Source organism: Salvelinus sp. IW2-2015, linkage group LG8 (assembly GCF_002910315.2).
Source record: "Salvelinus sp. IW2-2015 linkage group LG8, ASM291031v2, whole genome shotgun sequence".
Lineage (NCBI taxonomy): Eukaryota > Metazoa > Chordata > Actinopteri > Salmoniformes > Salmonidae > Salvelinus > Salvelinus sp. IW2-2015.
Window position 1 is genome coordinate 4,188,177 of NC_036848.1, and position 26,409 is coordinate 4,214,585.

Genomic DNA, 26,409 nt, shown 5'->3' on the forward strand with positions numbered 1-26,409 from the left:
CTTGATCACGTTGAGGGAGAGGTTGTTGTCCTGTCACCACACGGCCAGGTCTCTGACCTCCTCCCTATAGGCTGTCTCGATGTTGTCGGTGATCAGGCTTACCACTGTGAGCCATGACCAGCCTTTCAAAGCACTTCATGGCTACAGACATGAGTGCTACGGGTCAGTAGTCATTTAGGCAGGTTYCCTTAGTGTTCTTCGGGAACAAGTACTATGGTGGTCTGCTTAAAACATGTTGGTATTACAGACTCGGACAAGGAGAGGTTGAAAATGTCAGTGAAGACACTTGCAGGTTGGTCAGTGCATCCTCGCAGTACACGTCCTGGTAATCCGTCTGGACCTACGGCCTTGTGAATGTTGACCTGTTGAAAGGTCTTACTCACATCGCTGCGGAGAGCGTGATCACACAGTCTTCCGGAACACCTGGTGCTCTCATGCATGTATCAGTGTTATTTGCCTCGAAGTGAGAATAGAAGTAGTTTAGCTCGTCTGGTAGGCTCGTGTCATTCGGCAGCTCCCGGCTGTACTTCCTTTTGTAATTGTTTGCAAGCCCTGCCACATCCGATGAGCATCAGTGTCATGTATTTAACCCCTGGTTCATGGTCTGGCGTCATGTATTTAACCCCTGGTTCATGGTCTGGTGTCATGTATTTAACCCCTGGTTCATGGTCTGGTGTCATGTATTTAACCCCTGGTTCATGGTCTGGTAGTCATGTATTTAACCCCTGGTTCATGGTCTCTGGTGTATGGTGGAATACCAAGACGGAGGACAATGAAATCTAAATAATAGATACAAACGCTGTGCAGTAAATAACCAGAAAATAAACAGCTGTGTAAATCAAATGTCCCCCATGGAGTACTCTGCTACCTAAATGGCAAACGTATGCTATTCCCTACATAGTAAACATAGAGCTCTGGTCCAAAGTACTGCACTTTATACGGCACAATCGGGACCAACTGGGTGATACCTGCAATCCAGGCCCACAACCAATCCTTCCTGTTTCCAATAATTGACATTAAGCCTGTCCAACCCTTCACATTTCCAATTGACATTAAGCCTGTCCAACCCTTTCCATTTCCAACTAACATTAAGCCTGTCCAACCCTTTCTATTCCACTACCTTAAGCCTGTCCAACCCTTTCCATTTCCAACTAACATTAAGCCTGTCAACCCTTTCCATTTCCAACTAACATTAAGCCTGTCCAACCCTTTCCATTTCCAACTAACATTAAGCCTGTTCAACCTTTCCATTTCCAACTAACATTAAGCCTTGCCCAACCCTTCCCATTTCCAACTAACATTAAGCCTGTCCAACCCTTCCCATTTCCAACTAACATTAAGCCTGTCCAACCCTTTCCATTTCCAACTAACATTAAGCCTGTCCAACGCTTTCCATTTCCAACTAACCTTAAGCCTGTCCAACCCTTCCCATTTCCAATTGACATTAAGCCTGTCCAACCCTTTCCATTTCCAACTAACATTAAGCCTGTCCAACCTTTCCCATTTCCAATTGACATTAAGCCTGTCCTCATTAATTTACTGTACATCTCCAGGGGCCAAGTAAGCAGAGATACAGCGGGGGCAAAGTGGCCGACACTCTCCAATTAAATGCCTCTAGTTGTTTTAGAAGTTGCTAAGAGATTGTCCTTGAACCTTACAAACCCTTCCATCTCATCTAATTTGTCTCCCAAGACATTGTTACTAATAGCAAGGAGAATGCATTCAGGAGAGCAAGCTGATTTGTTATGGCCTCTTTACACCTTCACAGTGCATGTTTTTGTTTGCTGCTACACTGCTCTAATTCCGGTGGGAATGTGATTCTCTGACTAGGAGTGAAAACAATTAACCTGAAGAGCACTTCGCCACTCTGACATGACACTAAAACATTGTGGTTGAGATTCAGACACGAGAGAGGCATCAATTTACATACTGAATCATTTGGAATGCCAGGGAGCAACAGGCTCCGTCAGTGCAGTGTGACCATGCACCAATCAGCTATACAGTCCAACTCATAGTCACAATCCACTCTACTGCTAGAGGACCATGGGGGATTCTGTCCTGCCTCAGGCTTGTATCACTTTAGTTACACTCTTATCACTGTAAATCAGTAAGAAAAAGATATCCTTCTTCCCCCTTATAACAGCATATTGTACCTTAATATCTGCTGGTACTACTTGATACTAAAGAATTTGATGTTAGACAATTTTGTCTTAGCATTTATTTCCTTGACGTGAGAACGATTTAGACCATTTCACTCACTGACCATGGTTAAACATTCCATCTGAGGAAACAGACAGAGATTAAATTCTATAATGCCCTCCTCTAATGTATATGGTGCCATAACTTTATCACAGAGTGACTTTCCCTGCAGTCATGTGGGTCGTACTTGGGCACGGATGTAAAATTCCCTCAAAATATGCCATTAGTGCCCATTCAAATTAGCCCCAAGGTTGCGTTGTTAAATCTTGTTCATTTTCTTAAATTAAATACCATGACTGTTTACTCATTAGCTGGCAATGTTGTTTGAAATGTCCGATACAACATACTTTGGTGATATCATTATCAACTTACTGCATACGCCTTAGAAATATACATTTTCATGTACTGGATGTGCTATTAGCATGCTAACACTCATTAAGACAGTCTGGTAGAATAGATCATATAGCTAGCAATCGCAAGCATTCACTGGTTGAAGTTGAAGTAACTTTGGAGTGTAATGCAGTTGACTAGCGACTATGACATGAATATAGTGAATATCATTCACAACATTTGGACAGGAGCTATAATCCAGTTATAATAGAAAAAAATGATTTGTGTCGTTATTGCTTGAATTCAGGCTTGGCTGAACTGCTTTTGATGGGGAAAGATTGCTTCTGTACCCCGCTTTCCAGGATTTTRGTTGAAAACGTAACTTTCCCATGTGGACCTATGTGGGGAACCCTATTCCACATAGTACAATACTTCCACATAGACCATAAGGCTCTGGTTAAAGCTAATGCACTATAATAGGTGCACTATAAAGAATACGGTTCTATTTGGGTTGTCTAATCCATACATGCTTTGAGCGCATAACAGCTCAAAACCTGTGTAACCATGGAAAAGGTTTTCTAATTCGAGATACATGTTCAAGGTCTTAATGGCTATAACAAAGGTTGGATTAGATTGCTGGCTCAAGGCACTGTCTGACTATATTATTTTAATTGGATGGTTAGTTAGAAGCAACAGATAGATGGTTAGTTAGAGGCAACAGATAAAGCTCCTATGTTTCCACCAAAGCCCTACACTGGCACAAATAAATGGTTAAAACATGGTTGAGGGATGCTGAGAAAGTTGGAGAATGTGAGCCAGAGGGCTGAAGTAGAAAAGTGTGTGGGCTGATGCATGTGATACTGTAGCTAGCTGTAAGAGTCAACTCTGCGTGCTTTTGTATTGTTGAAAAGGGCTTGTAATGGGGAGAAAGAAGAGTGGAAGACTCCATCCTAAATGGCACACTACTTTTGACCAGAGCCCTATAGAGTCCTCTTTTGGCATCATTAGGCAGCTTTTCATGAGATGTTATGTTCTGAGGGCCATGACAGTCTGGTTCATATTTATGCCATCCCCTGTAACACTGAGGAGTAGCGCTCTATATAGCCAAAGGAGATGCTCTCCTCTCCTCTGTCAGTTCTGTCAATCAGCTCCCCTCTTCTTTCTCAGCAGGGGGACGTGGTGTGCTCAAACTAGGTGTGATGGATATGCAAGCCCTACAGGTGATTCATGTTAGATCAGTCATCCTTCAACAGAACAGTACTGCCCTGTTTTACCATTGCTTTGTTTCTGTGTTGAATGAACAGCATTATCTGAGTTTCTGTTGAGGAGCCTGAGTTACAGCCTACATTTAAATTTAAAGATTCATAGAGAGAACCTATGGAAATTAATGGAAATTAATATTCTTATGATGTGATAAAGGTCAGCCACCTTGGTCAGGGAGTTTGTCAACCATGGTTTGCCAGTGCTATGATAAGATATTGTGTAAAATAAGGAATTTGAATAATTTATCTGCACTGTATGTTTGTTAGCCAGAAAGTTTAAGAGGAATGATTCCATAAACATTTCAAATTAACTGCCAATATGCTAGCCTGGGTACCAGTCTCTTTAGCTAATCTACTCCATGTCATGTGCCAAAGAGCCTTTGGCAATGACAAGGAGTGGCAAGGAGTGGAACGTTGAGAGCAAGCAGCCATGCTCTGACTGAAATCAGTGGATGATATGACTTAGACAAGTTGTAAATGCAACAAGTACTGATGTTGTATCAAATAATAGCACTCACAGCTTTAGAAGAAAACAAAAAGGAAGACATTTATGATCTGTTAACATATATTTTAGAGGCTATTTATATAGAAAATGTGTATAAATCCAGTATAAACTGTATTTATAATGATATGACAATATTTTATGTTGACAATAATTATATTGTCCGAGAGTAGGTAGCCTAGTCAGGGAGTAGGTAGCCTAGTCAGGGAGTAGCTAGCCTAGTCAGGGAGTAGCTAGCCTAGTCAGGGAGTAGGTAGCCTAGTCAGGGAGTAGCTAGCGGCAGGTAGGGTAGTGGTTAGAGCGTTAGGCCACTACCCGAAAGGTTGCTGGCTCAAATCCCCGAGCTGACAAGGTAAAGATCTGTTGTTCTACCCCTGAACATGGCAGTTAACCTACTGTTCACCGGTAGGCTGTCATTGTAAATAATAATTTGTTCTTAACTGACTTGCCATGTTAAATAAAGGTTCAACATTAAATATATATATATATTACACAACTTCTGATATATCACATGCTTTACTTTTATTTTCCTGCAAAGTAAAATCAGGATTATGCCTCTACTGCCATTCATTCCAATTAGACTGGTTTGTATTTCTCCCTGACCAATATGACTGCCCTTTTCACCCCATTCTGGAACTTTGAGGGTTTATGACATAACCCCAGTAGGCGAATTAATAGGTTAATGGTTAAAGACGTTAATGGAACGCAGACCGTGGGATAGACTGGTGCACATTCAACAAATCTGATCAAACAAAGTGAATATTCGTAAAAATCAATCAGGATTTATTCATTGTAAAAGGGCCCACTGTGTGGCTACTAAAGTCCGATTTGAATATATTTGACTCTTTTCGCTGCATAACATTTAGAAGTAGTCCCCTTTCAGGCTTAGAAGTGACTGCTAAATGCTAACTTCCGTTCGTATAAGGGGGAAGCATAGCTAGCAATGAGAAATCGGTGGTAGTTTTTAACTGTAGTGCAGTTTATTGTTGATGATGACATGAACCTGTATTGGGGTTGATATCCATACAAGTATTATAGTCCGTTTCTACATAGTGTGAAATACACATATAAACAATAGCTGTAGTCCGGTCCTCCCCAAGAGGCACAGTACACATGTAGTTAAAAGAGTTCACAATGGAATTTGCTAACATGAAATTGCAAACTAAAACAGATAGAATTCATTTCAAATCTAGCACCTTCAGATATGCCTACTGAGGCATTAAACTGTTTCACATAATCTAATCAAACGCAATCGAATCATACGTAAAACATAATGTAATGAGCCGGGTACCAAAAAGAGGTTTGCTAGTTACCTGAAACTGGGGTCTCCATTGCCCATTTCGACCCGGGGTGCAGAGACTGAAATGACGCGCGCACCTCGTGGCAGCTGGGAGTCACTGGTACCTGTCCGCCCGGTAGGGTGGACGGCAGGCACAGGGCGCACAGAAAGAGCACGCCAGACAGCGGGAAACCGTTCATGGCTCACCCGCACAAAATGTAGCCGATTTGTAAACTTAGTCCGTCACTGCAGGTKCTTGCTAAAAATGTCGAGTGCCAAGTCAGTACTTAACCCACAGCAAGATTAACGACCACTAACTGAACAGCGCACTCGTAATGTTGTGTTGGATAGGTAGCAGCGCAGCTCCTGACCCCTATTTGATAAGCATCCTTCCGCTCTCCCAATCAAAAAGATCCCCGACGCCGCGAAACTGCATGTCCTTCTGGAGTGCTGATGTATGGTGTTCTCCTCAGATTTCCAGTCTTATTCAAGTTCTACCAGAAACTCGTAGGTATATCTGCTGTTGTTATTTAGAATGTTCGGGTAAAGCGGGACATTGGTGTTGATAAAGTTGTAAATCCCCCTCACTGCTTGCTCTCAACTAGCTCGGTCAGGGTGGATGAGCACTGAATCAAGACTGCGCGTTATCGCTCTTAATTAACAGCGCACGCCACAAACCGGCACCGTTCGCTTTATCCTATGAATTCTCACATAGCACATACTGTATATTCAATTGATAATCGTAAAACAATTTTGCCTATCTGAGATGAGCATCTGAGGATCTCAACTGTTTATTGGCTTATGAAATAAGGTTAAAGCAGAAATGGTGCTCCATGCAAGACTGCACTTCATAAGAATTATTTTACAATTTGACTGAATTGTGTGCCAGTGTTTATACATGCTGAAAAAAATACTAATAGTAAAATGGAATAAGTGCCATGTTGTTCTATTAGAATTTCCAGATGCATTGTATCCATTAAACAATGACAATCATTCAAGCATGCATTTACATATTTCCAAACATTACGGCTTAATCTGTGTCCAGGAAAACGGCCCTAAATTGTCTACAAGGATTGAAGACAGCAGGATTAAAGACAGCAGGATTACAGCACATCGATTTGGCCGAATTAACAGCTGGAATAATTACACTCTTAGGTGAGTCCTTTCAGTGTCCCCAATACCCATTGACATGGTAGTTTTATTAGCAACCATGTGTGGCATGCATCATTTCAAATTAACTCCGAAAACAATAATTCCAGGGTGATATGAGATTTTAGCCATAACACATTTCTTTCTTTATAAATCMTATGCATATAACAATAGGCCTTCCAAAGTATAATTACACATACCACAAACATGTACAAGTACTATGTAACAATGTGTACCTACACTGTAATTATGTTAAGGTACCATGGTAATATTATCTGTCAAATCCCGAGTGCATACTGTAGTTTGCTTTCTGCTTTTCTCTTGTTCAAGTGTACAGCAGCACGCCATATGCACCTACTGCCATCTAGTGGGGTACTGGCTATAGCCACAGCGTCCACAGCCTGGTCCTATGAAGGATACAAACTCCTACAGATGTTGCATTTGTAAAGGAAAAGCAATGACAGAAAAAACCCTTCAACGTTCTTTTATTTCAGCAGTTGTGTTGATCGTTTTAAATTTAGAGAAGGAACCAAAAGGATAAATGGCACACTGCTGCTGCTCACAACACCTGGCGGATTACAGATGTATACTGTACATAACACATCCCCATGCTTGCCATCCCCGAGACCAAGCCCGTGATAACAGCTGCGCTGACAGATTGTCTGCTGCATACTTAAACAAAGCAAAGGTGTTCAACTTGAACATGAGGATATTGTAGTTTTCTGAATAATATAAAACAATACAACGGGACCCAGGGGAACAGAAGCTCTTCTCTGTTTGTTGAGTCTCTCAGGTACAGAGAGTTTTGCATGGATTTGCACAGCGGATATTTTCAGAAGCTGAAAGCAAACCTGCAAAACTCACAGTAAACCCATGATGTGCCATGGATCTCTTCAAGGTGGTCTCAGTAGTGAGCTTCAAAGGGAGGGTGACCGGCAATACTTGAAGTGCACACACTGCAGTAGGTCCATTTAAACTACCTGCACTGTGAGCACTTTGGAACTGCCAGGACAATACAACATAGAATATTCTAGAACTTGGAATACCCCAACAAAACTTGACACAAACTACAAAAAAAGTCTGATAACTTATGACTAATACATAATACCAGAAATATGAAAGAACATGCAGTGAGGTAGTGGTATTTACTTTTTATACTAAAATGTTTTCAAAATATAACACTTAATTCCAAATTGTGACATATGCTAGCTCACAGGTCAGAAAATAATAGTGACAGGAAACAGATGAAACTGCTGACACCAAATGTCCAGTTGGGATACAAGTGCTCCAGCCAGAAGGAGCAACTAGGGCAGTAGATACTAGACTATTTCACTAACTACACTAGATGCACCTTAGCTGGAGAACCAGAATAATTGGTGGATAAATGGCACACTACTGCTGCTCACAACATCTGGCGGATTACAGATGCATACTGTACAGAACCAGAATAATTACGGTTGGGAAAACAGTCGATCTTTTTGATGAGGATTGGATGGCGTAATTCTGAGGTTACCTTCCATTTTAAAAGCATTGTATTAGAAGATCACCTATAAAGAGTTAGAAGATCACCTATAAAGAGAAGCAGAAGAACACATTTTTAAGAACCATCAAATCAAAGTTTATTTGTCACGTGCGCCGAATACAACAGATGTAGACCTTACAGTGAAATACTTACTTACAGGCCCTAACCAACAGTGCAATTTTAAAGTAAAAAAATAGGTATTAGGTGAACAATAGAATAAGTAAAGAAATAAAAACAACCGTAAAAAGACAGTGAAAAATAACAGTAGCAAGGCTATATACAGTAGCGAGGCTATATACAGGCACCGTTAGTCGGGCTAATTGGGGTAGTATGTACATTAATGTATAGTTAAAGTGACTATGCGTATATGATAAACAGACAGTAGCAGCAGCGTAAAATATTAACCACTTCTGAACAAAAGTCTCAATAGAAAAATCTAGCAAATCACCAAAAAGTGGCTATTGCAAAGACACTTAATAACATAATAAAATTGAAATGTTCTTACAGAATCAGAATCGTAGCATAAACAGGGTGAAAGATGCAACAAAATAGTACAAATTATTTTTTTCAAATACACGTGTTATTTAGGTAGGCTATTATGAACTTAATAACACGTCGTTTGTCTATTTAAATCCAATACAATATGTGGCAAAAGAAAGCTAAAACTGTGATTTGCTCTTTTACAATCAGGATAACGCATGGAGAGGGAGGCAAGGGCAGGCGCCATGATAAATTCAAACAGGGATTTTTTGGTTTGGTTGTGATGCACTCTGGGCTAGCCTACTCATTTGTGCGATAGAGGGAAATGCATTATCAATTCGATACATACCCGTTACCTGCCTTTACCTTACTCACTGATTTCCTTAGTACCTTTACCTAACCCAAGTATAGAGCAGTAACGTTATATCCATATAGCCTAAAGGTGCCATAACATTTTGCTTGTGTAAGGGGCTTCATTAGCCTACAACCTTTCCAAACGGTGACTTGGAATCTAAATAGAAATACCAATGTGCTAGTTTCTACTTTAAATTAATGAATGATACAACAGGTGGTTTGTTAAATCATGTAATCTGTTAGTGCAGGAATGTGGCCATAAATACTCATACTATCGAATTAGCCATAGCAACCTGTGGCTAACCTTTTATCCGCTACAGTTTTGGCTACTTGCGAGTTATTGCGRACTGTTTGTTTAACTGACCAGCTTTATACTTTTTTACATTCTACGATTTGAAAAAAGCTTTTAAATGACTCATATATACCATGTAGAACATAGAACAATCTCTACTTGTGGTTAGCTAAACTAGTCTGCCAGCACAAAAAGCATGACCATCGTGCGCAAAAAGATTTGAAACTTTTATTCAACAGATTGAATAAAACTACATTGCCTAAAGGCCGTTTTGATCTGTTAAATTAGTTAATAAACAAATAATATTGATTGTTCGTATTACCTTTAAGTTGTTTTGAATCTTTACTGGTCGGAGAGTTTTACGAAAGAGGCGCGAACGTATCGTCATGTGATGTGATGTGCATTTCTCGAGTCCCCACTCCCCAACAAAACCCTTCCAGCATGGGAACCACATCCGCTATTAGTCACAATTGCATAATTAACTCAACCCTTAATTGCGGTTTAAATAACAGTAGTCTACAATTTGATCCCAAAACAACCTTTTTGGTTTTCTTTCCACAAGCAAAGTTGCGCGCAGTGATATGTGTTTACAAATAACTTCATGTTTAAAAAAATATGTTGTAATAGATTGAATGTGTTAATCTTGATTAATTACTTTAATTTAAGTTATTGTATAATTACTTTAATTTTATGTTATTGTATATATTCTACAGAAAAAGCTTTAGACTAGCATGAAATAACCTTCTAAAATATTTATAAACGAAAAAATTTGACAAAAAAATATTAAACTTCTAAATAGACAATGGATTATCTATACACACCATAAGGAATAAACCAAATATTACACTAATAACTTGCATGATAAAACATGTGGTTAAAACACTATTTCTATGCATTTTCATATAGATGATGTGTCCTTTAATGAATACTTACCAAGTAAATAAGGGAAGATAAGACGCACACCTAATTTGTCAGCCTGTGAATTGTGGTGGCGCATTTGAAAACAGAAGCAACAACTATTCTCAACATAAGCGATTGTTCTTATTAGTATAATGTACCTTACCACGCAGATGTTGTATTTTCAACTTCAGCCATTCTGGCTGACAACAAAAAGTTTTGCCATGCATGAAATTGTATGAGCATCTATTTTGTCCCCCGCCTGGGGGTGGGGAAATTAGTTCAGACTGTGCATTATCTTGTGTAGGCCTATATGTCCTAAATATACACAGACATTTTGCTGACTTTTTGAAACTTTTCAAACGCAAACAATGAAAATCAAATGTTTACCTCAAATTTTAAATAAACTCCATCAAATCCTATGGTCAAAGAGTGTGACCTGTAAACCCTACCCCCACATGACTCCACACCAAACCCGTCTAAAGAAGCGCAATTATTAGCGGCCTCAAAGAACATACTTCGCTCAACATTCCCGCGTGTTATTGTATGTAATCTTTGAGTTAGGGGCTAATTGTTTAAAGTACAACTTTGTTCTTACAGGTTATTGGCCTATTATCTCTTAAATCTGTCGGGAAATGCTTCAAGATAATGTTTCACTGATTGACCAACATCTCGAATGTTTTATTTAATTTGTGACGGTACTGTCCCATTGAACTTTAACCCACTTGTAAGACTAGCCAGCCAGACTCAACACATTCGTATTAATTAAGTAGAGGCCTATGCTGTTTGAGGAGAAACACGTTTAAAATGTAGCTTGATCATGTTAATATATATGTAGTAGATTGGCTAATATAAATGCATTTAACTTAACAAAAACATTTAAGAATGTTATATCACAATATACATAAACGGTTGTGTCATTCAAAACGAATTTGTCAAGTATGTTTTCTTCTCAGTAAGTTGTTTGCTCGCTATACGGTTGTAGGTCTATCTGTCGCTTTTATTCCTCTATTGGTCCTTTGAATGTTTAAATTATAAGTTGTTGATCACATATCCATATTCGAGTTAAATGAATGAAGCCACAAGACATTCCTTTAGCAAAATAGTTTATCACTTTGGCACGTTTCTGCATATTGGTTCCTATTGTTTCTTCCCAATAAATTAGTAGTTTGCGCTGTTATTAGACTACAGCTTAGTTCTTATTACTAAGTATGATTAAGATTTGATTTGTTTGATTTTTAATTATGGACAGTGTGTATATATACATAGGGTTTTATAATCAGTAGATTGGGATTTAAATAGTCTCTCTAAACGTTTGGGTTAGTTCAGCAAAACAGTAGGTAAAATATGTTAACATAACAACAAAGGTGTGTACAAAGGAATTCACATTGAAGCTACCATTACTCCAATAATGAAAAATACAAGCACTGAAATATTTCGAAGATGCGGAAATTGTGAAATTTTGCAAAAGCTTTCACAACTAAATCATTCAGTGGAGACTTACAGCCTGCACATCATTAAATCAGCTCATGGAATCAGCTCTTCCTGATGCACTATATATAGCATGTCCAAGGCATACCTTGTCTATTGTATGGCCCTAGTCAATACCTCACATTCACCAGTGTGTCAAAAGAAGTTGAACAGCTCCCTGGATGTGTGCTTCTATTCTCATTCAGCACCTTGAGTAGATCGAAATAAGTCATTAAAATGCTTTTTTTTTTGCTCATGTAACCCAGGTAGGTTATTAAAGTCCAATCCAACATATAAAACTCAATTACTGCTATTCTTTATTATCAAAGGATACTGAGATCAGTAGACTGAGTTAATTTTTCGAAAGAATGTAACATGAATTATCGAATAAACTCACTAGACTGGTTAAAACAAAGAGGAAACAGCATAAATACGTTTCCTTTAGATATTCAATTAAATGAAAGGAAACTTAAGATGGGCTATAGGTTAAATATTATTAATATTATTAGAGTTTCTTCTCTAGTGAGATTTTTTTTCCGCCCGTTTTGATCAAACCGGTGGTGGGTGGTGCGACCTCTGCGAACTTCTGCAGAGAAGAGGCGAAGGGAGAGGGTCCACTCCTCTCATAAATCTGAACATAGCAATAAGCAGACCAATAAGAAAATCGCCTGCCTTCCCGCCTTTGGGACGACTCCTATTGTCAGGGCTTCAGTTCGAAAATTCCCGCCCTCAGCTTTACTTCCTGAAACATGATCCTTTGGTTACAATGTAGTCAAGGAAGTTGCCTGGTAGCTATCTACATCCACAACACTAGTGAAGCAATAAACTAACGCAATAATCTAGCTTTCAATACATGAGGTACTAGCGCTTTTAATCGTTTCGATGAAAAATAATTATAACTAAGTATGCTAAGTTAGTTCTTTGTAAATTTAGATGAACATGTAGACTTTTTAGCCAACCGTGTAGAAAATGGCAGCGGTTTTAAATGTACACAATAGGCTATTCCTATTTCATCCAAGAAGAAACAGAAGATATACAACCATAATATATGTCACTATTAAACTTGCGATTAACAATGTTACACTTTTCATGAATAAATAAGCATGAATAAACAAACTATTTGTAAACGTTGTAGTCTACACAGCCTATTGTTATAGTAGTAGGCCTATTTAAAATCTACTTAATTCATTTATAAACATTTTAAGTATCACACATAAGAATTTAAAACGATTGTAATCATTTAAAGCATTTATAATAGGATAGGATGAACTTTAATGTCCCCAAGAGGAAAAGTGTCTTAGACACACATGGCTTATTCATGAAAGTTATATAGATTTAACCAATGATAACATTTTATATTTCAACCCTTATTAGAGACCATGGTTGAGAAAGAGAGGGGAGACAAGTCACAGAAACCTGATTGTGAATCAGAGAACCATCAGTGGGTGGAGACACTGTTTCCTCCTCACTTCTCCCTGTTGACTCTGGTGGGGGAGAACAATATCTGTGGGTCCAGGAAGGCTGGAGCAGTCAAGGTAACAGAGCCATCATCATTATCCTCTTAAGAGGAGACTCTGTAGGCAGGACATCTACAAGACTATTCTACAGATGGTACAACACAAAGAGGCGCAGCGAAGAAATGAGACACCATTCCAGAAGATCATCAAGGAGGACTTGCAGAAAAAGAGAGGGGAGTTGAGATCTGATTATGAGGGCCACAATAATTTTTATTTTACCTTTATTTAACCAGGTAGACTAGTTGAGAACAAGTTCTCATTTGCAACTGCGACCTGTCCAAGATAAAGCAAAGCAGTTCGACACAGAGTTACACATGGAATAAACAAACATACAATCAATAATACAGTAGAAAAATCTATATACAGCATGTGCAAATGAGGTAGGATAAGAGAGGTAAGGCAATAAATAGGCCATGGTGGCAAAGTAATTACAATATAGCAATTAAACACTGGAATGGTAGAATATGAATGTGCAAGTAGAGATACTGGGGTGCAAAGGACATTGGGGTCCAGCGGAGGGCTATCCGTGAGGTGGAGGAGGACAGATGCAGTCTGAGGGCTAAGCTGAGTGAAGCAGTGGCAGAGGCCCAGAGGCAGGGGATGAGGAGGAAGTGTCTGCAGGGCCTGCGGGGGGAGCAGCTGAGCCTGGCCAGGCAGGAGGCTGCACGGAGGACCCTACATGTGGACGCACTGCAGGCAGAGGGACATAAGTTTACTGTCCAGCTTCAGGCACAAGCAACCCAGGCCAAAGACATCATGGAGGAGAAGACGAGGCTTCATGAGAAACTGAAAAAAGTGTAGAAAGAAGTGCAGGAAGTCAGGAGGGAGAATGAGACCTTGGCYTTGGATATCGAAAGGCTTGGAAAGCACCCGACAATTGAGGTACAGAGGCAGGAGGTCATCTCTCGGTTGGCGCATGAGCTAGCTGTACAGAGGAGACCAAGACTCAGCTGAAGCTGAAGGAGAGCCATACACGTAGCTATGCTGCCTTGGGATTCCTGCGCAGGCACTTCAATAACCCATCAGAGGGCACAACACATACACTGACAGACAAGAATGCACACTGTTTTTGTCCCGTTTTTAACAAACTCACAAAAACATACAAACAGCATTTCTGCAGTAAGGCAGGCCTTCAGTCCAACTAGACTCTCAATTACATATTGGTGGAAATACTGTATGCTGGATTGTCCTTACTGTAATAAAAACAAACAAAGATGTCTTCATTTTATTTTTATATATGCTTCCACACTTTCACCTTTTAAAATAAAGCTATGTACACATTTCATCCTCTCCCACAGTAAATAAAGAAAATAATCAGACACAAAAAAATTGGAAAATAGGAAGGCAACACAGTGAAAAAGGTAAAGTACAACATACATTTTACAGTTCAAATTCTGAATCACCCAAAAATAATTTAGCCTTGACAAATCTTGATAATGTTTGTATGTTGTCATTGAGTTATTATACTAGCCAAACAACCACAAGTCTGAAAATTATCAGAAATGTTTTGCTTTATATTTGGTTTCCTCCAATAAATTATTCAGTTTAAAGTTTTGATCAAACATTGATTAATGCTTGATCTACCACAAAACAGGTGCTCTGAAATTCCTATAAATAACAGACTGTGGGCTGATTACAGTTAACAGGATTAAGCCTACAGTACTACTGGACTAAATTGCACTTTTGGTAAAAAGTCCTGGAATAGTTCATATGTATTCCATTCAAGGTTTATCTATATTCAATAAATCACATTTGCAGTTAATAATTTAATCTGGGCCTGTGAAGTTGGTGTTTTTTGGGATTTGAAATACATTATTTCCCCCCCTCATCAGTGCTCTACTTGGGCAGCAGCTAACCGGAGCAGAGTAACAGCACCTCAAGTTTTCTACTGCTTGAGCTCCTGTTCCTCTTATAGAATATTAGCTCAAAAGTATTGAGGAGCTCCTGCATCTAAATGTAAACAGAACCAGCACCCAAAATGAGTACGGGCACCCATCTCAGTCAAGTCAAGCACTGCCCCTTATACTACCTTTGATTAAGAAGATTGGTGAGGTCTATACCTCCACATACATGGTCTTCCCAATCAAATTGCAATTCTGAAAGTAAGACAACATTCATACTTGTGTGTCCTCTTATTCAATATGAATTGAAATTTGAGGCACCCAACTAATACATTTAGTTGAAGATTCTGGTTTTCCCCTTAAAGAAAACCAGGTCCCACTCCCTGTTGAAGTTAAAATAAAACCATTGACATATTTAGCATGTATAATACAAACCACTGGTCTTTGTTCAAAATATATTGTCAAGTAGAGAAAACAGCCCTTATGAACTCAATGAGGTATACAGTATACWAAAAAATTGTGCAGACATCATATTTTTTTGTAATCTGTTATTATGCAATTTAAGTGACACTAGGTAAGGCAAAATGCTGTTATTAGATGAGAATCCCATTTTGTAGTTCATCTGGACAACATACAACGTAATTATTGATTGAGGTATTGATAGGTCCTAAGCTTGAGTAGAGAATTGAGGAATGGCCAATTAGGTGCAATTGATACAACATACTTCATCCGAATTTGCTCATTTAAATTTGACGGTGCCGATCATTATGTGCATTCTGTGGATTCTTGACCAGTGCGTCTGGCTGCCTGAGAGAAGCCCTGAGAAGCAGCATGCAGCTCACAGTAAGCCCATGTTTACTAGAGTATCAGGACTGGGAGGATTCGGCTCCTCTTAGACAGTACAGTGTTACTTTCGTATTGTATTACTCGTCCCATAGATACTATGTGTTGGTAATATTGTTGGAGGGTACATCTCATCTTAATATTATTTAGTGAACATTTCTAAAATAAAAAACACCTTCCTAACTTACACCAGTTCCTAACTGCACATGAAAACTAGCAAGCGTCCGTGCCAGGAGAAAGAAAAGAGTGCCATCATTGGGATCAATCAGACTAAAGAATGGATCACCCTGCAGCCTAGCCTGGCCCTTACTAAAACCATCTGTAGGTCCATTATAGTCCACTAGCCTGGCCCCTACTAAAACCATCTGTAGGTCCATTATAGTCCACTAGCCTGGCCCCTACNGGTCCATTATAGTCCACTAGCCTGGCCCCTACTAAAACCATCTGTAGGTCCATTATAGTCCACTAGCCTGGCCCCTACTAAAACCATCTGTAGGTTCAATTATAGTCCACTAGCCTGGGCCCTACTATCATATCATTGATTCATGTTTTCATATAGTTTTTTTACTGTCATCTCTGATGGATGGCTCCTATTAGGACAACAGTTGCTACGGACTCACGTCTTTGAGCCTTCCATTGTCACTGTTTGTCATTAGGAGATGGACTGAAGATAATTACTGTGTTATCAACTAAAGATTACAATGACCTACTCTGACCCAAGAGTCTATCCAAAGCTAAGCAATAAACCAACACATTATGGAATTAGTTAAGTATGGTGTCAGAAACAAGACCACTACAAAATAAATGTTAACTGAATAACCCCAGCAAAATAATCTTTATTTTTATATTCTAATCCCTAAAATATCATATAGGACATCTGTCTTTAAAAGCTTACAAATCCATTTCAAAGTTCTTGTAAGGTTTGGGGAGTCTGTCGGGGAGAGTGTATTCTGTTTTGTGGACCACTTATCCTGATTTCCCAGGAAATGGCTCAGGTGTGCTACTGTGCTTATTAAAGAGGCTAATGGTATGTTTAATGTTCAATATACCATCATCTGACTAAGTGCATTGATTTCATACTTACTGGCTGAAATAGATCTATGGTTTACCTAACAGTTCTCTGGTCACTCTTGTCGCGTGTGCCTCAAAATCACCTCCATTCCCACATGAGCATTTAAAAGAAAACGTAAAAGAATGGGGGGGGGGGGGAGACTTTGTACAGTATATTGTTTCCTATGTTTGAAGTTAAGAGAAGGCAGAGTAATGGAATCTAGTTAAGTATGCTTCTCTCACTATCATTCTCTCTCTGAATTCTGAAGGCCCCAACCAAAATCACTAGCATCACCACTACCTGTGCGTTTGGCGCTGTCCCCCTGCCTGTCCCCTCTCATTGCTCTCCTCTGCTGGTGCTGTCTCCCTCTCATGCCTCCTCTGGTGCTGTTCTCCCTCATGCCTTCCTCTGGTGCTGTCTCCCTCATGCCTCCTCTGGTGCTGTCTTCCCTCATTGCCTCCTCTGGTGCTGTCTCCCTCATGCCTCCTCTGGTGCTGTCTCCCTCATGCCTCCTCTGGTGCTGTCCCCTCATGCCTTCCTCTGGTGCTGTCTCCCTCATGCCTCCTCTGGTGCTGTCTCCCTCATGCCTCCTCTGGTGCTGTCTCCCTCATGCCTCCTCTGGCTGTCTCCCTCATGCCTCCTCTGGTGCTGTCTCCCTCATGCCTCCTCTGTGCTGTCTCCCTCATGCCTCCTCTGGTGCTGTCTCCCTGCCTGTCCCTTCATTCCTCCTCTGGTGCTGTCTCCCTGCCTGTCCCCTCATTCCCTCCTCTGGTGCTGTCTCCCTGCCTGTCCCCTCATTCCTCCTCTGGTTGCTGTCCCCTTGGCTGTTCTCCCTCATGCCTCCTCTGGTGCTGTGGGCCTCTTCAGGTCGCGAATCTGCTTGATCAGGTAAATCTTCTCATCGCAGAACTGCTCGTCCTCGGAGCGGTCTCTCTGGAAGCGGCTCAGGAAGTCCACCAGCTTGGCCTGATTCTTCAGCAGGATGTCCAGCACCGGCTGGGTCTTGTTGGGGTTGGCCACAAACACCTAAGACCAGACAGAACAGGGTTAATGGGGTACCTATAATGATTTTTATGCTGCACAAGAATTGCTCTTCAGGGACAATAAAGATCTATTGAATTGAATGGTGCCACAGCATGACAATCTATTGTAGTTGGTCACCTGGTTAATGTACCTTAGTATACACTGAGTGTACAAAATATTAGGAACACATGCTCTTTCCATAACATAGACTGACCAGGTGAATCCAGGTGAAAGCTATGATCCCTTACTGATGTCACTTCATAAATCCACTCCAAATCAGTGTAGATGAAGTGGAGGAGGCTGGTTAAAGAAGGATTTTTAGACAATTAAGACATGGATTGTGTATGTGTGCCATTCAGAGGGTGAATGGGCAAGACAAAACATTTAAGTGCCTTTGAACGGGGTATGGTTGTAGGTGCCAGGCGCACTGGTTTGTGTCAAGAACTGAAACACTGCTGGGGTTTTCTACGCTCAACAGTTTCCTGTGTGTATCAAGAATGGTCCACCACCAAAAGGACATCCAGCCAACTTGACAACTGTGGGAAGCATTGGAGTCAACATGGTCCAGCATCCCTGTGGAACGATTTCAACACCTTGTAGAGTCCATGCCCTGACGAATTGAGACTGTTCTGAGGGTAAATGTGGGGTGCAACTCAAGGAAGGTGTTGTTAATGTTTTGTACACTCCATATATGCTAATTGGTTAATTTCTTAAAAAATACAATACTACAACCATATTAAGTTATAACTAAGTTTTAAAGGCATGACTATTTCTGCATCCTCTATAAAGACAGAATTGTAGATTAGGGGATGTAAAAGTTAATAACATATATTTTAGATGAAGTAACCCAAAACGGTGGAAAATAGGACAGGCAGAGAATGAGGCCAGAATCTGTACCCTCAGCCCGCACCCTCCAAGAACACAACATGTCTACACACCTTGAAGACATGGAAGGCCTCAAACTGGATGTTGCGGCTGTTGTCTCTCAGCATGTTCATCATCAGCTTCAAGTTCTCAGCCCGGCTGATGTACTTGGTCATCACAGTGAAGTTGTGTCTGTCCAGAAGAAGCTCTCCCAGGAGCTGCAAAACACTTTGTTTAGTAATAGAAAAAGGGTCATCATTGTTTTTAGGATAAGTTAGGAAGATACAGTGCATTCGAAAAGTATTCAGACCTTTTTCTACATTTTGTTACAGCCTTATTCTAAAATTTATTCAATATTTTTTTCCCATCAATCTACACACAATACTTCATAACGACAAAGTGAACAGGTTTTTAGAATTTTTGCAACTGTATTAAAAATAAAAAACAGAAATACCTTATTTATTATTCAGACCCTTTGCMATGAGACTCTAAATTAATCTCAGGTGCATCCTGTTTCCATTGATCATCCTTGAGATGTTTCTAAACTTGATTGGACATGACTTGGAAAGGCACACACCGGTCTATATAAAGTCCCACAGTTGACAGTGCATGTCAGAGCAAAAACCAAGCCATGAGGTTGAAGGAATTGTCCGTAGAGCTGAGAGACAGGATTGTGTCGAGGCACAGATATGGGGAAGGGTACCAAAACATTTCTGCAGCAATCAAGATCCCCAAGAACATTGCAGACGTGTTGCTGTGCGTTTTGTTGCCAACCTTACTTTGCTACCTGACAACTTTACGGTTTTTACTTTTTAATTACCGTTTATATTTTTTGTTTTTCCCTCATTCAACTTTTTCACTCCGGACACTTTATCTGGACACGGTTCGTCAGAACCTCCAACAGCCGAAGTTAAGTAGTAACATTAACATGATGCCTTCTAATTGCAGTCACTGTACTCATAATATACAGGAGAACGATCGCCTTACGGCTGTGCTATCCTCGCAAGGGTAATTTCAGGCAAGGGTAATTTCAAAGGCAAGGGTAATTTCAGTGTAGGAAAGGATGAAACAGCGTCTGTGCCACCAGTAAGTACAGATAGTAGTATAAATCCCCTCGCACAGTCCCCGCATCCGGACAACTTTCTCATGGCTTCTGGAGGGAAATGCTGTAGGAATGCTCAACCGGTGTCGCTCATTCAGCCGACAGAAACTTTCAACCGGTTTTCCCGATTAAGCAGCGAGTCGGAGTCTGAGGCTGAGCCTRCTCTTGTCTCTACTCCTCCCGTTATGGGGTCTGAGACGCCGAAGCTTCCCACCATTAGCTCTGACAAATTGAAAATCCTAGTCATTGGCGACTCCATTACCCGCAGTATTAGACTTAAAACGAGTCATCCAGCGATCATACACTGTTTCCCAGGGGGCAGGGCTACCGACGTTAAGGCTAATCTGAAGATGGTGCTGGCTAAAGCTAAAACTGGCGAGTGTAGAGAGTATAGAGATATTGTGATCCACGTCGGCACCAACGATGTTAGGATGAAACTTCAGCATGTAAATCAGCTAGAAAGATGTGTCGGCATCGAGTAATTGTCTCTGGCCCCCTCCCAGTTAGGGGGAGTGACGAGCTCTACAGCAGAGTCTCACAACTCAATCGCTGGTTGAAAACTGTTTTCTGCCCCTCCCAAAAGATAGAAGATAGATAACCCTATTACAGGGGCTGAGTCACTGGCTTACTGGTGCTATTTCATGCCACCCCTAGGAGGGGTGCATCACTTGAGTGGGTTGAGTCACTGACGTGATCTTCCTGTCTGGGTTGGCGCCCCCCCTTGGGTTGTGCTGTGGCGGAGATCTTTGTGGGCTATACTCGGCCTTGTCTCAGGATGGTAAGTTGGTGGTTGAAGATATCCCTCTAGTGGTGTGGGGGCTGTGCTTTGGCAAAGTGGGTGGGGTTATATCCTTTCTGTTTGGCTCTGTCCGGGGGTATCATCGGATGGGGCCACAGTGTCTCCTGACCCCTCCTGTCTCAGCCTCCGGTATTTATGCTGCAGTAGTTTATGTGTCGGGGGGCTAGGGTCAGTTTGTTATATCTGGAGTACTTCTCCTGTCTTATCCGGTGTCCTGTGTGAATTTAAGTATGCTCTCTCTAATTCTCTCTTCCTTTCTCTCGGAGGACCTGAGCCCTAGGACCATGCCTCAGGACTACCTGGCATGATGACTCCTTGTTGTCCCCAGTCCACCTGGCCGTGCTGCTGCTCCAGTTTCAACTGTTCTGCCTGCGGCTATGGAACCCTGACCTGTTCACCGGACGTGCTACCTGTCCCAGACCTGCTGTTTTCAACTCTCTAGAGACCGCAGGAGCGGTAGAGATACTCTTAATGATCGGTTATTAAAAGCCAACTGACATTTACTCCTGAGGTGCTGACTTGCTGCACCCTCGACAACTACTGTAATTATTATTATTTGACCATGCTGGTCATTTATGAACATTTGAACATCTTGGCCATGTTCTGTTATAATCTCCACCCGGCACAGCCAGAAGAGGACTGGCCACCCCTCATAGCCTGGTTCCTCTCTAGGTTTCTTCCTAGGTTTTGGCCTTTCTAGGGAGTTTTTCCTAGCCACCGTGCTTCTACACCTGCATTGCTTGCTGTTTGGGGTTTTAGGCTGAGTTTCTGTACAGCACTTTGATATATCAGCTGATGTAAGAAGGGCTATATAAATACATTTCATTTGAACATAGCAGCCTCCATCATTCTTAAATGGAAGAAGTTTGGAACCACCAAGACTCTTCCTTGAGCTGGCCGCCTGGCAAACTGAGCAATCGGGGGAGAAGGGCCTTGGTCAGTGAGGTGACCAATAACCTGATGTTCACTCTGCTAGAGCTCCAGAGTTCCTCTGTGGAGATGGGAGAACCTTCCAGAAGGACAACCATCTCTGCAGCACCACCAATCATGCCTTTATAGTAGAGGGGGCAGATGGAAGCCATTCCTCAGTAAAATGCACATGACAGCCTGCTTGGAGTTTGCCAAAAGGCATCTCAGATCATGAGAAACAAAATTCTCTGGTCTGATGAAACCAAGATTGAACTCTTTGGCCTGAATGCCAAGTGTCACGTCTAGAGGAAACCTGGCACGATCGCTACGGTGAAGCATGGTGGTGGCAGCATCATGCTGTGGAGATGTTTTTCAGCAGCAGGGACTGGGACACTAATCAAGATCGAGGGAAAGATGAACGGAGCAAAGTACAGGGAGATCCTTGATGAAAACTTGCTCCAGAGCACTCAGGACCTCAGACTGGTGCGAAGGTTCACCTTCCAACAGGACAACGACCCTAAGCACACAGGTGTGTTGTTCCGAAGCAGGTGTGGCTTCGGGACAAGTCTCTGAATGTCCTTGAGTGGCCCTGCCAGAGCCCGTACTTAAACCTGATCGAACGTCTCTGGAGAGACCTGAAAATAGCTGTACAGGGACGCTCGCCATCCAAACTAACAGAGCTTGAGAGGATCTGCATAGAAGAATGGGAGAAACTCCCCAAATACACGTGTGCCGAGCTTGTAGCATCATACGTAAGAAGAATCGACTATGGTCCTCAATGGTCCTTCAACAAAGTACTGAGTAAAGGTCTGAATACTTATGTAAATGTAATATTGCCATTTGTATTTATTTTTTCATTTGCAAACATAACTTTTTTTTTTGTCTTTATGATGTATTGTGTGTGGATTGATGAGGGGGAAAAACGATTTAATCCATTTTAGAATAAGGCTGTAACAAAATGTGAAAAAAGTGAAGAAGTCTGAATACTTTCCAAATGCACTGTATTTCTGTTACAGAAGAAATTCATCAATGAATCACGTGAGAGGTCAAAACTAACTTAACATTTTGGGTTTGGTGACAGTGATAACAAAAAGTACCTTTAGGGACTGCCGTTTGGTGACATAATTCTCGGAATGCAGTAGCTTCTCATATTCTGTAAACACCTGGTCATAATTGGTCTCCAGAAAATCTGCGCACATAATCTTGTGTCTCGTGAGAAGATCCTAGCAACACATTTGAGAGAAAAGAACAGGATATTACATAACATACTAAGCACAGGGGATGTACAGAGTACATCAAGCTGCCTCACACTACAGAAACAGGAGATACGCTCCTGCCCTATGGGCCATTCTGGCTCAGACAAGGCTTGCTTTATAGTAAGCGCTAAACACACAGGACATAAAGCCATGAGAACAGCAGCCATTTACCTTGAACGAAGCGAAAGCGTCTGAGGCGATGTCGAAGGTGGAGAACTCTACATAGCGGAAGAAGCAGTAGAAGTCCTCCGAGAAGAGAATTGTGCGGGCCAGGGGCTCATGACGCAGGCTCTCCCTTAACATCACCCCACAGTTCAGAGCCACCTCCGCACTCTCGTACCTGCGAAGTTGGGATTCATGCCACTACAAATCAACACTACTGTGTGGGTGTGTTTTGTTGGTGATTAAGAATGATTCATATAGTATATGTTGAGGCTGTATGCATGGGGGTCTGTAAATGAACAAACGAGTTAAGAACCTACAATTTCACTTAATGGGTACATACCTAACAAAAAATATATAAATCCATGCTTCTTGCTTATCTAGCTGATCTAACAGATGGCAGATGGGCAGCTTTGAGACTCACCCTTTCAGCAGCATGAAGAGGATCTGTGGGTGTGAGGAGATATACTCAACCGTGGGCGTACGGGTGCCAATCTGGCGCCGCACAATGTTGCTGAACAGATGCACCACATCCTTCTTTCCCTGGAGGACAACAATGAGAAACATTACATGAGAAACATTACAATCAATGAAGGAGGGTGATATGCACATCCCCCCCAAAAAAGCTGATAAAGGTATGAGAGGCCCACACACAGAATACTGTGGCTCCCCAAGTCCCTCTGCATTTGGGTGTAGGACTAAAGCACTGTGGAGCAGAAATATTCTGTGAGTGGACCTCTCAAACGCTACAATCAAACAGTGGTATGTGAGATGGGTGATCACATTGTCTTTATGCTCCTCCCTCTTCTGTATTGATTTGAACTATCCACTACTCTAGCATGAAGAATCAATTTCACCCCCAGTATTAAACTAATGGCTAGAACATTTCCACACCTCAAAATCAATCCTCTGCAGGTTTGCGATGAGAGCAATGAGGAGGTTGGTGTTGTACAGCTCCTGGGCCAGTTGGGCCACAGCCTCRGTTTGGGGCTCCTTGTCCCCTGAACCACACAGCACCTCTTTCAGAGATGATAGGTTCTTAGACACCTCCTCTGCAACCTGGAGGCAAGAAAATATGAGGAAACAGCACTTAGTTAATAAAGCCTGAAAGGACACCCAATGCCCTATAATATAGTGAATTACTTTAAACCAGAACCCATATAAGTCTCTGGTCAAAAGTAGCACATTATGTAGGGATTAGAGTGCCTTTTCGGACACATCCAATGACTCATAAAATTGCTATATGAAGTTGCAGTCTGGATGCTCATATGTATAAGACCAACTTTAACCAACAAATGCCCACAGACAATGTCTACTGTGCTCTCAAAACAGCAGTCCACAGGTATCACCTGACCTTTTCACATTTTTTGCTTTCTGCCGCATCCAGCTTTTCCAAGTAAGCTACGTTCTCCTTCAGACTCTTCACAATCTCCGCAGGGTTCTTCTGAGACTTCCCGAAGGGGAACGGCATGGTGACGAGGAGATGAGTCTGGCTGTATAGTAGAAGGCACCGCTTTCCCTTTGGATAAAATTGATAACAGACAAATGATGAGCTATTACATCAATACACTGCTTTGATATTAAGAAACTACAGGTCTGACAGATCATCATGACATCAACAGCTCTGCAACTTAGCCTTTCCTTCACTGAAAGATTCACATTTTAAGTGATGCTGTTACACTTAACAGCACTCCATGGTAACTAACAGATCAATTCCTATCCTGACAATGACACTATGCATCCCTGTAGGCCACATTGTCAGTTACATAACTCGTGGTCAGATAATAGAAAACAGAATGATCAGATCCTAGCAATCAACTGGGTCAAACCACCGAATGCAGGTAGGTATTGAGTTAGAATGCAGGTGTCTATCTGTAACGATACTGGGCTAGATCCCACCCATAGCCACAGGGAAACTATTATATGGGTCATAAATGCTTTTCCAAAGTAATATCCGGTGTGTCACTCAATAGACCGTGGCAAAGGGTTTGTTGAGGATTCGTTTGTGCTGATGTTGGATAACTAGCTTCTCTTCTTTTGGCTGGATAGCTTAGTTTGCTGACATTATGCCTTAACCTATACGACACTGACAACTAGCTGGCTAAGGTTAACAAGGCAAATTCTCATCTTGGCTAGTTAGCTTATTCGGCTAGGTACATTAATCTGAATCAAATTGATATAACCACGATAACACATTAGTCAAACACAATTGTCAGACAGTTGCTAGTTGTTAGCTAGCTTTCTTGCAAGCTAACAGTCAGGATAGCTAACGTTAGGCAGCTAGCTGTCAGTGTAATATAGATTAATGCACAAAGTGAAGGAACGAGCGATTAGCAAACTCGCAGCTGGATTGCTAGCTAGCGAGTTTAGCAAGCAAGCTAGCAACGTTAGCACGCTAGATTGTTTTGACACTCACCAAGRTTAGAAGGCGACTTCGAGTTTTTTTTTATATCCTGTGGGAAGTGTAGGATATTTAAAGGTAACTTATACTAAACCTATACACCACACCTATTTAAGACCTTCATATCTATTTTCTCGTGACCTAAAAAGTATTTCTGCTGGCTAATTATTGTCAGACAACTTCCCCTATCTCCTAGTTCTAGGGAAGAGGGGCGGGTATGTTATGACATAATATTTAAACCAATCAAACCGAAACGATGGAACGATACGCCCCCAATTCCCTGAACCCCCCCAAAATGGTTTTAAATGTATCAAAAGGTATAATTTCTTCCGATTACAGTAACAAATGTATTTATTTGAGGACACATTATAGCACATTCTGGTGTCATAGACTAGATGTAACCATCCATAGCAAGCATTTATGTACCAGTTGCAATAAACTTGGAACCTTATTTGAAAAGCTTAAAGTAAGTGGTATCAAATACTAAAGACCTATTCACACCTGAAAATAAAGTGTCTTTCCAGCTGTTATAGGCCTACATAATGACAAAACAGTATTGGCAAAACATATCCATCTATCTAAGGGTACTGACATTTTCTAAGATGCAGAAACCAGGTTGTCCAGTTGAACATGTATGCTGTTTAAATAACTCATATTCTTACAAATAATTATTGGGGGCAAAAGTAGTGCACTGGTCATTTAATAGTGCTGTATTAGCGGACCGATATAGCATCTGTAGTGACGGCAAAAATATATATTTTTCAGCACCCCGGACTGTAAGTTAATTATAATGAGGAATACTTGGAGAAATTTGACCTCTCTGAAATGAAAATGGATGGCCCTCCATTCAGTACAATATAGTTTTACCCTACCCTCCATGAATGCTTGAAAAAAAAACAAGTGAC

General features: G+C 41.1%; 2 protein-coding genes and 1 long non-coding RNA gene across 5 annotated transcripts in view; 1 reads left to right on the top strand and 2 right to left on the bottom strand.

Moving 5' to 3' along the window:
* gpc3 (glypican 3) overlaps positions 1-7,688 on the bottom strand; it is a 28,382-nt gene extending 20,694 nt beyond the window's left edge. Inside the window, exon 1 of the mRNA XM_023991987.2 lies at positions 5,607-7,688. Coding sequence (XP_023847755.1) covers positions 5,607-5,772 — 166 coding nt within the window. The 5' untranslated portion in view covers positions 5,773-7,688. The remainder of the gene's footprint in view (positions 1-5,606) is intronic.
* Positions 7,689-12,412: 4,724 nt separating this feature from the next.
* LOC139028119 (uncharacterized) lies at positions 12,413-14,470 on the top strand. Its single transcript, XR_011480284.1, has 2 exons — positions 12,413-12,594; positions 13,111-14,470. It is a non-coding gene; the product is annotated as an uncharacterized lncRNA (long non-coding RNA).
* On the bottom strand, positions 14,469-25,714 carry LOC111967269 (calcium-binding protein 39). Of its 3 annotated transcripts, none has more exons than XM_070444692.1 (9): positions 25,520-25,714; positions 24,458-24,622; positions 23,998-24,162; positions 23,528-23,646; positions 23,113-23,281; positions 22,783-22,908; positions 18,950-19,093; positions 17,775-18,014; positions 14,469-17,314 (listed from the first exon to the last, which is right to left on the bottom strand). In XM_070444692.1, exons 2-8 carry the CDS (start codon positions 24,572-24,574, stop codon positions 17,823-17,825), a joined length of 1,032 nt encoding a protein of 343 aa, XP_070300793.1. In that variant the 5' UTR covers positions 24,575-24,622; positions 25,520-25,714; the 3' UTR covers positions 14,469-17,314; positions 17,775-17,822. The 3 variants fall into 3 exon arrangements, 2 of the variants coding, with proteins under 2 accessions (XP_070300793.1, XP_023847937.1); XR_011480283.1 differs by lacking the exon at positions 14,469-17,314 and adding an exon at positions 17,403-17,601 and having other exon boundaries at positions 17,677-18,014; XM_023992169.2 differs by lacking the exon at positions 14,469-17,314 and adding an exon at positions 17,403-17,736.
* Positions 25,715-26,409: the final 695 nt, after the last annotated feature.